General features: G+C 34.2%; 2 protein-coding genes across 2 annotated transcripts; both read right to left on the bottom strand.

The window, feature by feature from the left end:
* Positions 1–2,733: 2,733 nt before the first annotated feature.
* LOC106379013 (post-GPI attachment to proteins factor 3-like) lies at positions 2,734–5,557 on the bottom strand. The gene is made up of 5 exons (XM_048771969.1): positions 5,170–5,557; positions 4,110–4,374; positions 3,827–4,023; positions 3,361–3,548; positions 2,734–3,297 (listed from the first exon to the last, which is right to left on the bottom strand). The coding sequence occupies exons 1-5, from the start codon at positions 5,268–5,270 to the stop codon at positions 3,011–3,013; spliced, it is 1,038 nt and encodes a 345-aa protein (XP_048627926.1). The 5' UTR covers positions 5,271–5,557; the 3' UTR covers positions 2,734–3,010.
* Positions 5,558–7,920: 2,363 nt separating this feature from the next.
* BNAA02G33190D lies at positions 7,921–9,407 on the bottom strand. Its single transcript, XM_013822834.3, has 2 exons — positions 8,816–9,407; positions 7,921–8,431 (listed from the first exon to the last, which is right to left on the bottom strand). Exons 1-2 carry the CDS (start codon positions 9,263–9,265, stop codon positions 8,156–8,158), a joined length of 726 nt encoding a protein of 241 aa, XP_013678288.1. The 5' UTR covers positions 9,266–9,407; the 3' UTR covers positions 7,921–8,155.
* Between the last annotated feature and the right edge of the window lie 2,956 nt (positions 9,408–12,363).

The raw sequence follows: 12,363 nt of genomic DNA, 5'->3' as shown, positions 1-12,363 counted from the left end.
TCAAAGATTACCATAAGGACTCGGTAACATCTCGGGCTGCTATCAAGCTGGATATCTCAAAGGCGTTTGACACTGTCAGCTGGGAATTTATTGAAGCAACCCTGCGTGCAATGAACTACCCGGATCTGTTTATTTCATGGATAATGAGATGCATTGACACTGCAACTTACTCAGTCTCGGTGAATGGGGAACTAGAAGGCTTCTTCTCCAGTAGCAGAGGCATACGGCAAGGATGTTTGCTGTCCCCGTATCTCTATGTTATAGTCAGCAATGTACTATCAAAGCTTCTAAACAGGGCGGTGACTGAAGGTCTAATTGGCTATCATCCACACTGTAAGGAGGTGAATCTATCTCATCTAAGCTTCGCTGATGATATAGTGGTCTTCACAAACGGGTCCCCAGAATCGCTTCAAACCACACTGGCTGTTTTTGATAAATTTGCTGAAATGTCGGGTCTGAGGATTAACATCACTAAGTCGACTGTTTTTGCTGCGGGTAGGGGGAAGGAAACACTTGAAACCGCTGCTGCTGTCTCTGGATTATCCATCTCGGCGCTGCCAATCAAATATCTTGGACTGCCCTTAACCACGAAGATTATGTCGAAGCAAGACTATGAGCCTCTAATCACCAAAATAAGAGCTAGATTTCTCTCCTGGACAAGTAAGGCACTCTCGTATGCGGGAAGATTGCAACTAATCAAGTCGGTTATTGCAAGTATCACCAACTTCTGGTGTGCAGCGTTTTGTCTCCCACAAGCCTGCATTGATGATATTGAGAGTATGTGCTCAGCATTCTTATGGAGCGGCTCCCCAAATAACACTTCTATGGTAAAGGTTGCTTGGGCTGATGTCTGCTGTCCATTCGAAGAAGGTGGCTTGGGTCTGAGACGGGTTCAGGAAGTGAGTACAGTCTGCATCCTAAAGCTTATCTGGCGACTCTCTGCCCACTCTAGCTCGCTGTGGGGATCTTGGGTGAAACAATATCTCCTTCGTGGAGAGACTTTATGGGATATGAGGGACACTGGACTAGGGTCATGGGTTTGGCGTAAGATTCTGAAGTATAGGAACCTAGCAAAGCAGTTCATTCGTATGGACATAGGGAATGGTCAGTCAGTGAGGTTTTGGTCGGATCTCTGGCACCCTGCAGGAAGACTGATAGAGATTACTGGGGAGATTGGAACGCAAAAGCTTGGCATAGGGAGAAACGCAAGAATTTGTGATGTGTATAGAGATGGAGATTGGAGGTTTCGGGCCTGTCGGGATCAACAATTACAGCAACTGGTACATGCGATTCACCAGTTTCCCATCGAACTAAATGCTGAGGCTGCTGATGGGGCTTTGTGGAAAAATGGACCTGATGATTATGGGGATAGGTTCATCGCCTCGAGTACTTGGCACCAGATCAGACAGCGTAAGGAAAATCTGCAATGGAGTAAGCTTGTGTGGTTCTCGCAAGGAGTTCCCCGCTACGCTTTCATTACCTGGCTAGCTTTCCGTGACAGACTGGCTACAGGCCATCGAACTAGTAAATGGGGCCAACCACAATGTTGCTTGTTTTGTGGTGAACCGGATGAGACCAGGGAGCATTTGTTTTTCGCATGTCCCTATACCTACACGTTGTGGCTGAAAGTTGTGGGTAATTTGTTTGGAGATGAGCCAGACCTGGACTGGGATATCACAGTTTCGATCTTGCTCACACGGAGGTATGATCGCATCACTTTCATCTTGCTGCGACTGGTTCTGCAGGTCACTATATACTCAGTTTGGAGGGAGAGGAATGATCGACGGCATAACAGCACTGCAAAGTCTGTGGACCAGTTGGGTCGCATCATCGACAAAACAATGAGAAGCTGCATAATGTCAACGAAGTACTACTTGAAACCGAAACTGCAGGGGCTGATGCAACGTTGGTTTACGGCTCATATGCCTTAACCTGTTTTCAGTATATTCTTTCAGTTAGTATATTTTTTTTTTAAAAATGCAGTCTTAAAAATACCCTTGTATATATATTCTTTTTGCGATGATCAATAAATTAAAAATTTCATCAAAAAAAAAAAAAAAAAGATCTGAAACAAATATATTCTAAACTATCATTTCCTGTTACATTAGAAAATATTAGTTATTATTTATGATACTATTAAACTATTTATATAGTATTCTAAAACTGACATTGAATTGTTTTACCAAATTTTATTATAATTTAACTTATTTAGCTTGGAGGTAGACTAATTTATATTATCATGAAAATTAATTAGTGTAGATGTTTTTTTTTAAAATTGAAACTTCTTGAAATGAATATAGTATTATCTATTTAAAATTAATATTTTATTTTACTATGTCAAAGTGAATTAATAAAAATAAGAAGATATATATATATATATATATATATATATATTATCTCAGTATTCTGAACTGTTTTTGCTAATTTTGTATTCTCTGAAAATAGAGAATAATGAAGGATACTTTTTTTTTTTAATTTCAAACCAAAAATGTTTATTAAAAATAACAATATGATTTCAGAATTCTATTCTTATTGTTTTTTATAACATAGTTTTCAATCTAAAATTATTTTTAAATATCTCATAAATTTATATAAATTTATATAAAACAGTTTTGATTAACTTGCCGACCCTAGTATTTCATATTTGATGGTTTCCTAAATTTCTATGTTATTTTCTCGTTTGCAAATTAACTTTCTAACATCTCTAATCACTAGAGGTAAATGAAACATATTAACATAACTCTTTTTTTTTTTACATTGAGAAAAAATGAAAAGGACTTTTAAGAGTCACCATACAACTCTCCGGCCGACGAGCCTTAGAGAGAAAAAAAAAACACAAAACATAAAGAGCACAAGACTCCAAAACAACTAACAAGATTCACCACAGAAGAACAAAACACTTTGCTTCTCCTGCGAAAACACACCTAAAAACAACTTTCTGAACACCGGAGAAACTCACCGGAAAAAAAAAAGACAGAGAAAGAAAAGATAAAACTGTCTTAAATAATCATCACTTTGATTTCTTGAGAAGAACAGTGGTTCTAAAAACGGCGTCATCACGGATAAAACTCCACCACAGATAAGACAGAGGGATCCCTGCAGCTCGCCAAAGAGCATGAGCATCAACATAGCCTTTGTAAGGAGGGAAGTCAAGCATTCTCAGACACGTTGTGAGTATGCACGAGACAAAGAAAGCTCTTAGCTTGCACTTAGATGGATGCGACGTTAAAACACTCCATAAACCCCACACTACTAGCTCTAATCCTCCTATACCGTATATAACTTTCCTGTGCAGCCCTGTCAAGTTATAGAGAGTGAGAACGTGATACGCATTAGAGAGTCCTAAAGAAGATCATATACCTTCATCAAGGTTGTAGAAATTGAGGTAGATGATATGAGTTGCTACAAGTGCAAGAACAGGTGCAGTAACCATGACTTTGGCAGATTGATCATGTATACTGAAAGACCGTATTACAGCTAGAACTAGCGTATACCCGGCTAGTACTGTAGCTGAAGAGTAATCTAGCCTCTGTGTCAAGTCGACATCTCTATATACAAAAATTCCAAAAAAAAAAAAAAAGTCAGACTGACTTGACGAGTTTTAACAATCTAGGTGCAAGCCCGGTCCAGAGCATAGGTAAAAGAACTGGTTGCTTATCACATCACATTTTATGAATAGTTTTAGTTGTATATAGGGCATTATGAAAAAAATTGTTAAATAAATGTACAAAAAGAAATAATTGAGCTTATGACATTTATAATTTTTTTTTTTAAATGTCACTGTCTTAGGTGTATAGATTGGAACATGGAGATAGAAGAGTGTTACCTGCTGTGACAAACACCACTCCAGAAGAGTGCATTCATTACAATGATTGCATAGATATGCAATAATCCGTTATACTCGTAGTAAGTTTTCCGGTTTGGCTGGAGAGGCAAGTGATAATAAACGAGGATGAAGTAAGAGACCCATCCATGGAACTGTATTGCAAGGTCAAGAGCAGCGAAAGCAGCGGAGACAGGTTCCTGAAGGTGCATACGAGGAACATTACTTCAAAACAAGTGCTGAGTTTGTTTCTCTTGAAGCTGAGAGTAAGCAAAGAGGAAGTTACCTGAATGCCATAGACATGTTTGAGTGGCCATTTACCGAAGTACTTGGTAGGTTTCTCACCGTCTCTTTTCCTCTCTTCTTCTCTAGTCATCATGCATTCGTATTGACAATCACTTTGGCAATCCCACTGCTTCCATCGCAGGTAAAGTGGCTCTTGCATGTACCATGGACCGTCATTGGCCTTTCCATCAGCTGAAAAAAATTTACATTGATGGAAGCAAGTATCCCCCACGCATCCAGTTTTTTGACATTGATCAACACATGACCTGGAAACCAATTATCATATTAACACTGCTTTGTTAATAATAAACATTAGTTGAATCAATGACAAGGTTATGAGCAAAGAGAGTAATCTTAGACAATACCATACTGCTAAGTTATTTTCTAGGACACATGCAAATACGTTATTACAACAAAGCCTCTCTCTTAGGCAACATCAACTGGTCTATCCATCAAACCTTGGTAACAAGTTCTACTTTTATTTTTAATTTCTTTCATTCTTCCCATTAGAGAGAAAGAAAAGCTTCCACTAAACAAAAAAAGGAAACACTGAACTCGTCAATAGCATCTTTTCCAACAAAAACAATGACCCTACAGTTATAAATCAAGGATTGTACAAACACACACAAAGATTTCATCCTCTAACGTGTTACAACTCTCACCACAGAACTTGTGATCGAAAAGTCAACCACATAGTTATAATTTTTTCCCCACCATCTTTTTTAATCACTTCTTCCTTACTTTTTTCTACCAAACCCCCTTTGCAAATCATCCATACCTACCTACCAAAACAAAATCTGTTTTTTTTTTCTGTTTACTTCCTAAAAAGAAATCAAATTGCACTAAACAGAAAGAGGATTATAAATCCTTGTATGAACTCGAAATCAGTAAATGAGTCTAACGGTCGACTCTCAAACTAATTAAGAAAACCCTCAGCGTCTGCATTTTTAGTTTAGACAGGAACTCCAAACTAAATTAGATATGAAAGCAGACCACAATCATAAACTAAAAAAACGAATCTAAGAGTACAAAGCAAAGGTTCTTGAGGATCGGAGACTTACTTGTAAAGAGGATCAGCATCTCCTTCACTCGCTTCCAGTGTCCAAACAAGGCAAGAGACTACAACAATAAGTACAACAACCCATAACAGATTTCGCGCCATCTTATTATCAAAAGAGGAAGAAGAAGAAGGAGAAAGAAAGAAGAAGAAGAAGAAGAAGAGCTTCTCCTTTGTATTTTTTTTTATTAGAGGGGAAGAAGACTTATAAGTCGGTGGGACGATGATCGGGGAGAGTGAATTGGTTTAGGTGTGGCAGCAGCTTCTTCTTCTTGTCCATCAAATCGCGGAGACAGGTGGATGCATCGAGCGAAACAGAGAGATGAGAGAAGAAAGAAGATCTCGCTACAGCAATGGAAAAAGAGAGAGAGAGAGAGAGAGAGAGATCCCGTGAGCGTAAAGGAGTAGAAGCGCGTGGCGAAAGAGAGAGACGCGTGGAACACTGTAATAAATATCACACAAGTCTTATGATGTAATAACTATAAGTCTATAACTAATTTGTCAGAGTTGCAATCTTACCATCTCCAAGTTAAAGTAGATTGTCTGTCGACAAATTATTCATAAATAGCAAAAGCTAGCCTAGTTTATAAAGTAAGTATAGATCAATTATTAAAGAAAAAACATTTTTAACTGATTATAAAAAAGAGTAAATCTTCATCGTACTTAAAAATATTCTCTGAACATTTATTCAATGTTAGGATCATCTAAGTAACTCTCTGTCCAAAAAACTTTTCATGCCAAAGTTTACTTTTTCTCCTCTATTAGTTTACAAAATAGCTGACTGAAGTGGTGAAGTGCATATAACTTTCTATCTAATAATTTGTTAGGATCAATATATTTTCTATGCCAATGTTAGGATCATATATTTTCTAATAATTTGTGTAACTTATTCTCAATCATTAACAAATATAACTTTCCACAAACATAATTTTGGTGGATGATAGTGGAAGAACTAATCAAACTCTAATATGTTATGAATCTTCCATTTCTATCTAAAGATAATAACAAATAAATAATATGTTATGGGCGAATACGTGACAGCACGATGGTTCAGAGCCGCACCTTCAAGTACTGCGCGTGTGAAAGAGAGTCGGTCCGGGAAATATTTGGAGTAAAATATTTCATTTCGTTGATGATTAGCTGTTTTTCGTAATTATTAATAAATAATTAATTTGTACTAAGAGTACTACACATTAGTCCTGCCCAAATAGATAATTAATATAAAGTCAAACAAATCAGTGGTTTTTAGATTTTAAGTTGCGATCTTAAGCATCTAGTGATACGACACACACAAAATCATTATTGTCTTATTATTGTCCTAGAAGAACAGAAATCTTTTCTGAAACGTAGTAAATTAAAGATTAATTATGTTGCACTTTGTAGAGCATCTCCAAAAGAAACTATATAACTTTAAATATGAAGTTTTTTGCTCTCCAAAATTTCAAATTCAAAATTTTATATTTTTGTTTGCATTTTGGTTCTTACAATTATACATCACATTTATATTCTCTAATATTTCTTTGTTTATCGTTTTAATCTTTCAAATTTTTATATCTCATAAATATTTCAATTTTTTTATAAATTTAAGTTTCACATATAAAATTAAATAAAACTAATGAAGATTTAAAATATTTTGACTAGATTTATAAAACAACAATATGTAAAAGAAACTTAACAAAATATTTTTTTAAAAAAATTACATGAAGACATAACTATTAAACAAATTTAAATATTACAAAACACTAATAGTCAGGTAAACGTCATCCGGAACCTCCAAAATCTCCAAAATATTGTTCAAACAAATTTGTGTAACCGAAGATGGTTGATGTTTTTTTATGTATTTTTCGTATGATTCTTTCTGGTTCAGATCAAATGTATTCACAAGTATTAATGTCATTGGTAGAAGTTAAGTTTTGCAGCAATATTTTATTTTTCTCTTTTACTTTTTTCAGATATAATATATTTACAAGTATTGATATCACCCGATTTCAACAATTTTTAGTTTGTAATCTACAAATTAAAAATAAAGAGAGTCTTTTTTAATTCGAAATGCACTAGATGATCATATATGCATAAGGGAAATAATTTTATGGAATATTATGGTATTTTGCTTAAATTTTAATATTAATTATGTTATCTTTTTAAAAAAATTATATTTTAATATAACATTTTACTAATTAATATTGTTGTAATATTTTTATATTTGTGTTAGTAATTTTTTTTTATGAATTTAAATTAATTATTATAAATATAAAACCATAGTATAAAATAAAAATATGTTTGAAGTTTAATTTGAAGTTTTGATTTTAGAGAATAATACATTTAAACTTCAAATATAGAATTTTAGAAACTTCAAAATAGAGTGTCTCTTTGAAGATGTTCTAATTAGTTCGTACTAACGATGATGATTTTATTCCAGTTTCTAAACTCGAATCTTTTTCTGAACGAATTTATGAGTTTTTTCTCTCTTAAATCCAAATGGTCCCCAGCAATTTAAACCTTAAATGAAACTGAGAAGGAGAGTACATAATATTAATTTAATCTAATGGTATGAAATCTGTTAAATAAAAAAAAGGTATGAAATCTGAAGTTTTTTTTTGAGGATTATTTTCCATCTTTTTACTAAAAAAATACATGGGTCCCAAACTCACATATGCTCAGATTTTTATCTGTGAATGTATATCTTTTTAGAGAATAGAATAGTCTTTCTCGTGACACTTCATCTGCGGTATTCAATCAAATTGCACTAGAAATATAATCAATAAAATGTCGGTCAAATCAATCACTAAAATATACAGCATTTGGTTGATCACATTTCACAAACAAACAAGCGTGAGTGTGTGACATATGTATTAATCTCACATTCGAGCTGTAATTTGTTTATATGTTCATTCAAATCTTCCAGAGTCATCTATAAGACTTATAAACAATTTTTACTTGAATATATCCCTCAATTAAAATAGTAAATGTGTAATATGATTATCATCAACTCAAGAACCGGCGACTGAAATAACAGCTTGTAGATCGGCGAGACACTCCGACGGGAGAGAGAGGAACGTGTTCATAAACAAATCGTCCACAGTCTCAACTCTCGCAACACCGACGAGCCTACACTTTCCTTCTCCGTCCATCCTCTCTCCTCTCCCTCTCTTCTTCTCTCCTATAGACTCCTCCGTCGTCAACACCGTTTTCACCACCAACGGCGGAGCTCTGTATATCCCACCTCCCGCCGTAAAACAGAACTTAGCAGTGAACTCCAGCTCCACCTTCAAATTATGCAAATGCAAACTGTAGAATTAGAAAATATGATTATTTTTGAGTTGATATGTTGTGATTTCATAAATTACATAGAGTTGTATATATACGTGACTTAAAACTATTTTAATTATAAATATTACTAATCTAAATTTTATGATATATATATCTAAAATTATTTAATCCATATCAAAATAAAATTTATAAAATATTCTTCCGTATTAATATTATTCAGTTGCTACGTTGTGATTTCATAAATTACATAGAATTTGTATATATACGAGACTACTTAAAACCAATTTCAATTATAAATATAACTTATCTAAAATATATATTTAAATTATTTAATCCATATCACAATAAAATTTATATAATGAGAGCATTGAAAGTTATACCTTGCCGGAATCTTGGTCGATGGTTCCTTGGAACATCTCCGGAGCTATGTCGATTTTCAGAAACGGCGGTAATGGTAAGCCAAGAAACTTCGTGGTTTGGTTTGTAAGAGAAGGAATGTAAAGAGTGCCCACATCGAAACTAACGGACAGTTCAGAGTTTGAAGTTCTGTTTTTATCACCACCGTCCGCGTCGATGCACCGGGCAGTTCCGGAGCCGGAACCTCCTTGAGGAGAATATTCGAAATCAGGGTATCTTGAGATGCTAAGCTTACCTGTTCCAATAGTCTTGAAACTGACAGTGTAGAGGTTACTTGGGAGCTGTGTTGTGTTGGGTTTAGAGCTTAGGGAGTTTGAAACTAGTTTGATTTGGTTTGGTGATTTGTGGTTAGAACTGTATCTTCTTGGGGATTTGTAGATTGTTGTTAATGAGTTTATTCTTGTTGAAGCCATTGTCTCTCACTATTTGGTTTAACAATGTGTTGGGATGATGAATCAATTTGATTAAGGAAAGACAAAGTTGAAGAAAGCATCAATCTTATCGTCAGAAAGAAAAATATGTGGCTAGTTTCTGATGTTCATCCTTCACCTTGCAATTGTGTATTCTTTTTAATTCGTATAATGGGCTAAAAGGAATATTACATGCATGCCCCACAAAAAAGTTTTTGGGTTAACTTAATTGCATTCATTCTTGGGCTCAATCTATCTGTGAAAGTGTGGATGGATAACCGGGAATTTTGTTTCTGGTTCAAGTGAACTCTTGGTTCATGTTGGCCTTGTACAAACTGATTACTGCACATTGTGATCGTTTTTTCTGTTACCAGTTAACGAGAGTGAAGTTTGTTAGTTATTGAGAGCATTTCTGGTTTAAATTAATCTCTATAAGAAAAATAATTTCCCATGGAAATATGGTTGAGTTGTTACTTGTGAGTTGGAAACTGGCTGTATGGATAATTTAGAAAATCGAATATGTGATATAAGTTCTTGATTTTCCATCTCCTACCATATTATTATAAAGATATACAAACACCTGGACATACATACACCAAAGGATGACTTGGCTAGAAACCCTTTCTATTTGGTCATGCAAAACATGTTTTTAAGTGAGTCTCTCCACTATCACGCATCCACTTAAACTCAGACACACACGATTATGCTTTATATTTTACAAAAGCTATAGAAAATACTATGAATCTATAAGATATTATAATGATGCATGTGAATCTATCAAATCTAATTAGCAGTATTATAATATATGACCTCATATAATCGACCGAATCTAAAACCATCCACGGCCGGGCTATTCTATTCTACAAAAGTTTTCTCAAGTTGGCAGTATTGAAACCTCTTTAACGTATTACGCAGACAATTAATCTTTTTTGACATGCTTACATGTAAAACAAGATACCATTATCGTTTTACAGGTCATCGGACTTTACGTACTGATACTGACTGTCTCTTAAAAATATTATGAAAGTATTACTTTTAGATAGGGCTTCAATATTGCAGCAGATTACTCGACCCACACTATATACTCTCTTTTTACAACCAAAACTATTCAATCTACAAAAGAGCAGAAAAACACCAACAGCAAATTGTATAAATCGAAGCCAAATCATGGGTTGTTCGATATTATAAAATTTTCTAACTCTTTAAAAGAGCCACAGCCATTTTAAAACAAACTATTTTATGTTATTGATACTTTTATAACGTTTCATGCGCCAATATGTGCATATGAAAGAGTTAATGGATTTTTCTATTATAAAGGGAGTGGAGACTTTATGCGGTTGTGGGAAATATAAGCCTATAGAATTGGGACTCCTTTTATAGAATATGGACCTATCTGACTTTGTCAAATTTCATCTTAATCGTTGGTCCTCGCTCCTATGATAAGTCCTATCGATTACTCATTTTCCGCACGCCATTAACGATAAAGATTCCCATATTTTACATCGTCAATGCTTTCCTAATCTCAACCATACTTTCCCTAACACTACCGTGAAATGATGATGTGTTTTACCGTTAATGCCACCCTAGCAAGAGGATTTTTATGCTAACCTCAAAAAGATTATAGTTCCTCTTCGCATTATCTTTTGTATTTATCAATTATCGAGTTTAATAGTCTCTATCATCATTCTAATTTTTTCTGTTATTGTTTTGGATTATAACACATGTAATCGGTTAAATGAATCAGATCCACCATCTGCTCTATGTATGTGTTGGCTAGACGTTTTTTTTTCACTTTTATTTTGGGGGTTTTTGCCAAAACTAACCCACAACTTGATTTTAATTCCAAACCTATACCCAAACTTGAATCAAATGCAAAACTAACCTAAAAGCCTAGTGAAATTACAGCTCAGCCCCTTGTGACCAAACAAAAAAACAGAAGCCATTTTTACGAATATAGCCCCAGTAAATCGTCTGAGTCGTCTGAGATGTTGGAAGTCGTCTGGACGACTGAAGTGTAAGTCGTCTGGACGACTGAAGTGTAAGTCGTCTGGTACCAGTTTATTTTAAAAATAATTTATAAATCTTGTAAAAAAATATTTTGATGCGTAAAAAATAAAAATCAAGTAATTATAAACAGTTTTAACTGATATAAATTAAGATATGATAAAATTGATTTGTTTTGAAGATATATGAGTGGAAGTAGTGAATCATGAAATACTTTGGTTTAGGAGTTTGGCAAACATATGTTGTAGTATTGTATGTATTGTTAGGGTTAGATTTTGGAAAACTAAAATGTTTTTTTCAAAAATTAGTTTTCACCTATATGTGTTTATTTCTGTGTATAGTAAACACTTTTCAAGTTTGATTTGGTTTTATGAAGTGTTTAATTAGATAATTAAGTTTAGGGGTTATGTTTAGGGTGTGGACGACTTATATTTCAGTCGTCTGTTAAATAATTTACCCGGACGACGTATATTTCAGTCGTCCAGACGACTTACTTGTAAGTCGTCTGGAAAGTCTTCTATTTTAGTTTCCCGCTAAAAATATTTAATTTCCCGCTAAAAATATTAAACTCTTCTGGACGACTTACATGTAAGTCGTCTGTTTTAATTTCTTCACCAGACGACTGAAATGTAAGTCGTCCAGGAAGTCGTCTGAGTCAAAAATATTTAATCTAATTGGATTTTTTGTCTCCCTATATAAAGAAAAATTTACACATTCTCTCTCCTCCTCTCAAATGGCTGCAACAAAAATGTAATGTTCATCATTCTAAAACTCTCCAACCTCTCTCTAATCTCTTTGACTTGAAAACACCAAACTTTATATGAATTTTTCAGTTTTGTCTCATGTATTTCTTACTAATCTATCTCTTTTGCAGGTTTTTAATCAAATGGTACTCATCTTCCACTAATTTAGAGGTAGATCTATTAATTTTAGATATGTATTTTTGTGTGTTCTATAAATGTAGATTTATCTAATCTTCCACTCATTTTCTCTATTTTTAAGTCATTTGAACGTTTTTGAATATGCAGGTTTTTCAGATCTGGATTTGATGTGCAGGTTTTTCAGATCTGGAAGACTTCTAGGACGACTTACCTGTT

This window comes from Brassica napus, unplaced genomic scaffold, assembly GCF_020379485.1.
Source record: "Brassica napus cultivar Da-Ae unplaced genomic scaffold, Da-Ae ScsIHWf_1387;HRSCAF=1967, whole genome shotgun sequence".
Classification (NCBI taxonomy): domain Eukaryota; kingdom Viridiplantae; phylum Streptophyta; class Magnoliopsida; order Brassicales; family Brassicaceae; genus Brassica; species Brassica napus.
The sequence above is the reverse complement of the archived record's forward strand: the minus strand, read 5'-3'. Positions and strand labels throughout refer to the sequence as shown.

Excerpts from the sequence above, each read along its gene's own strand:
- LOC106379013 (XM_048771969.1), bottom strand. The coding sequence starts at position 5,270 with ATGGCGCGAAATCTGTTATGGGTTGTTGTACTTATTGTTGTAGTCTCT. Across the intron at positions 4,375-5,169 it reads GATGCTGATCCTCTTTACAA|GTCATGTGTTGATCAATGTC; the intron begins GTAAGTCTCCGA and ends ATTGGTTTCCAG. Across the intron at positions 4,024-4,109 it reads AACATGTCTATGGCATTCAG|GAACCTGTCTCCGCTGCTTT; the intron begins GTAACTTCCTCT and ends ATGCACCTTCAG.
- BNAA02G33190D (XM_013822834.3), bottom strand. The coding sequence starts at position 9,265 with ATGGCTTCAACAAGAATAAACTCATTAACAACAATCTACAAATCCCCA. Across the intron at positions 8,432-8,815 it reads TCGACCAAGATTCCGGCAAG|GTGGAGCTGGAGTTCACTGC; the intron begins GTATAACTTTCA and ends CATAATTTGAAG.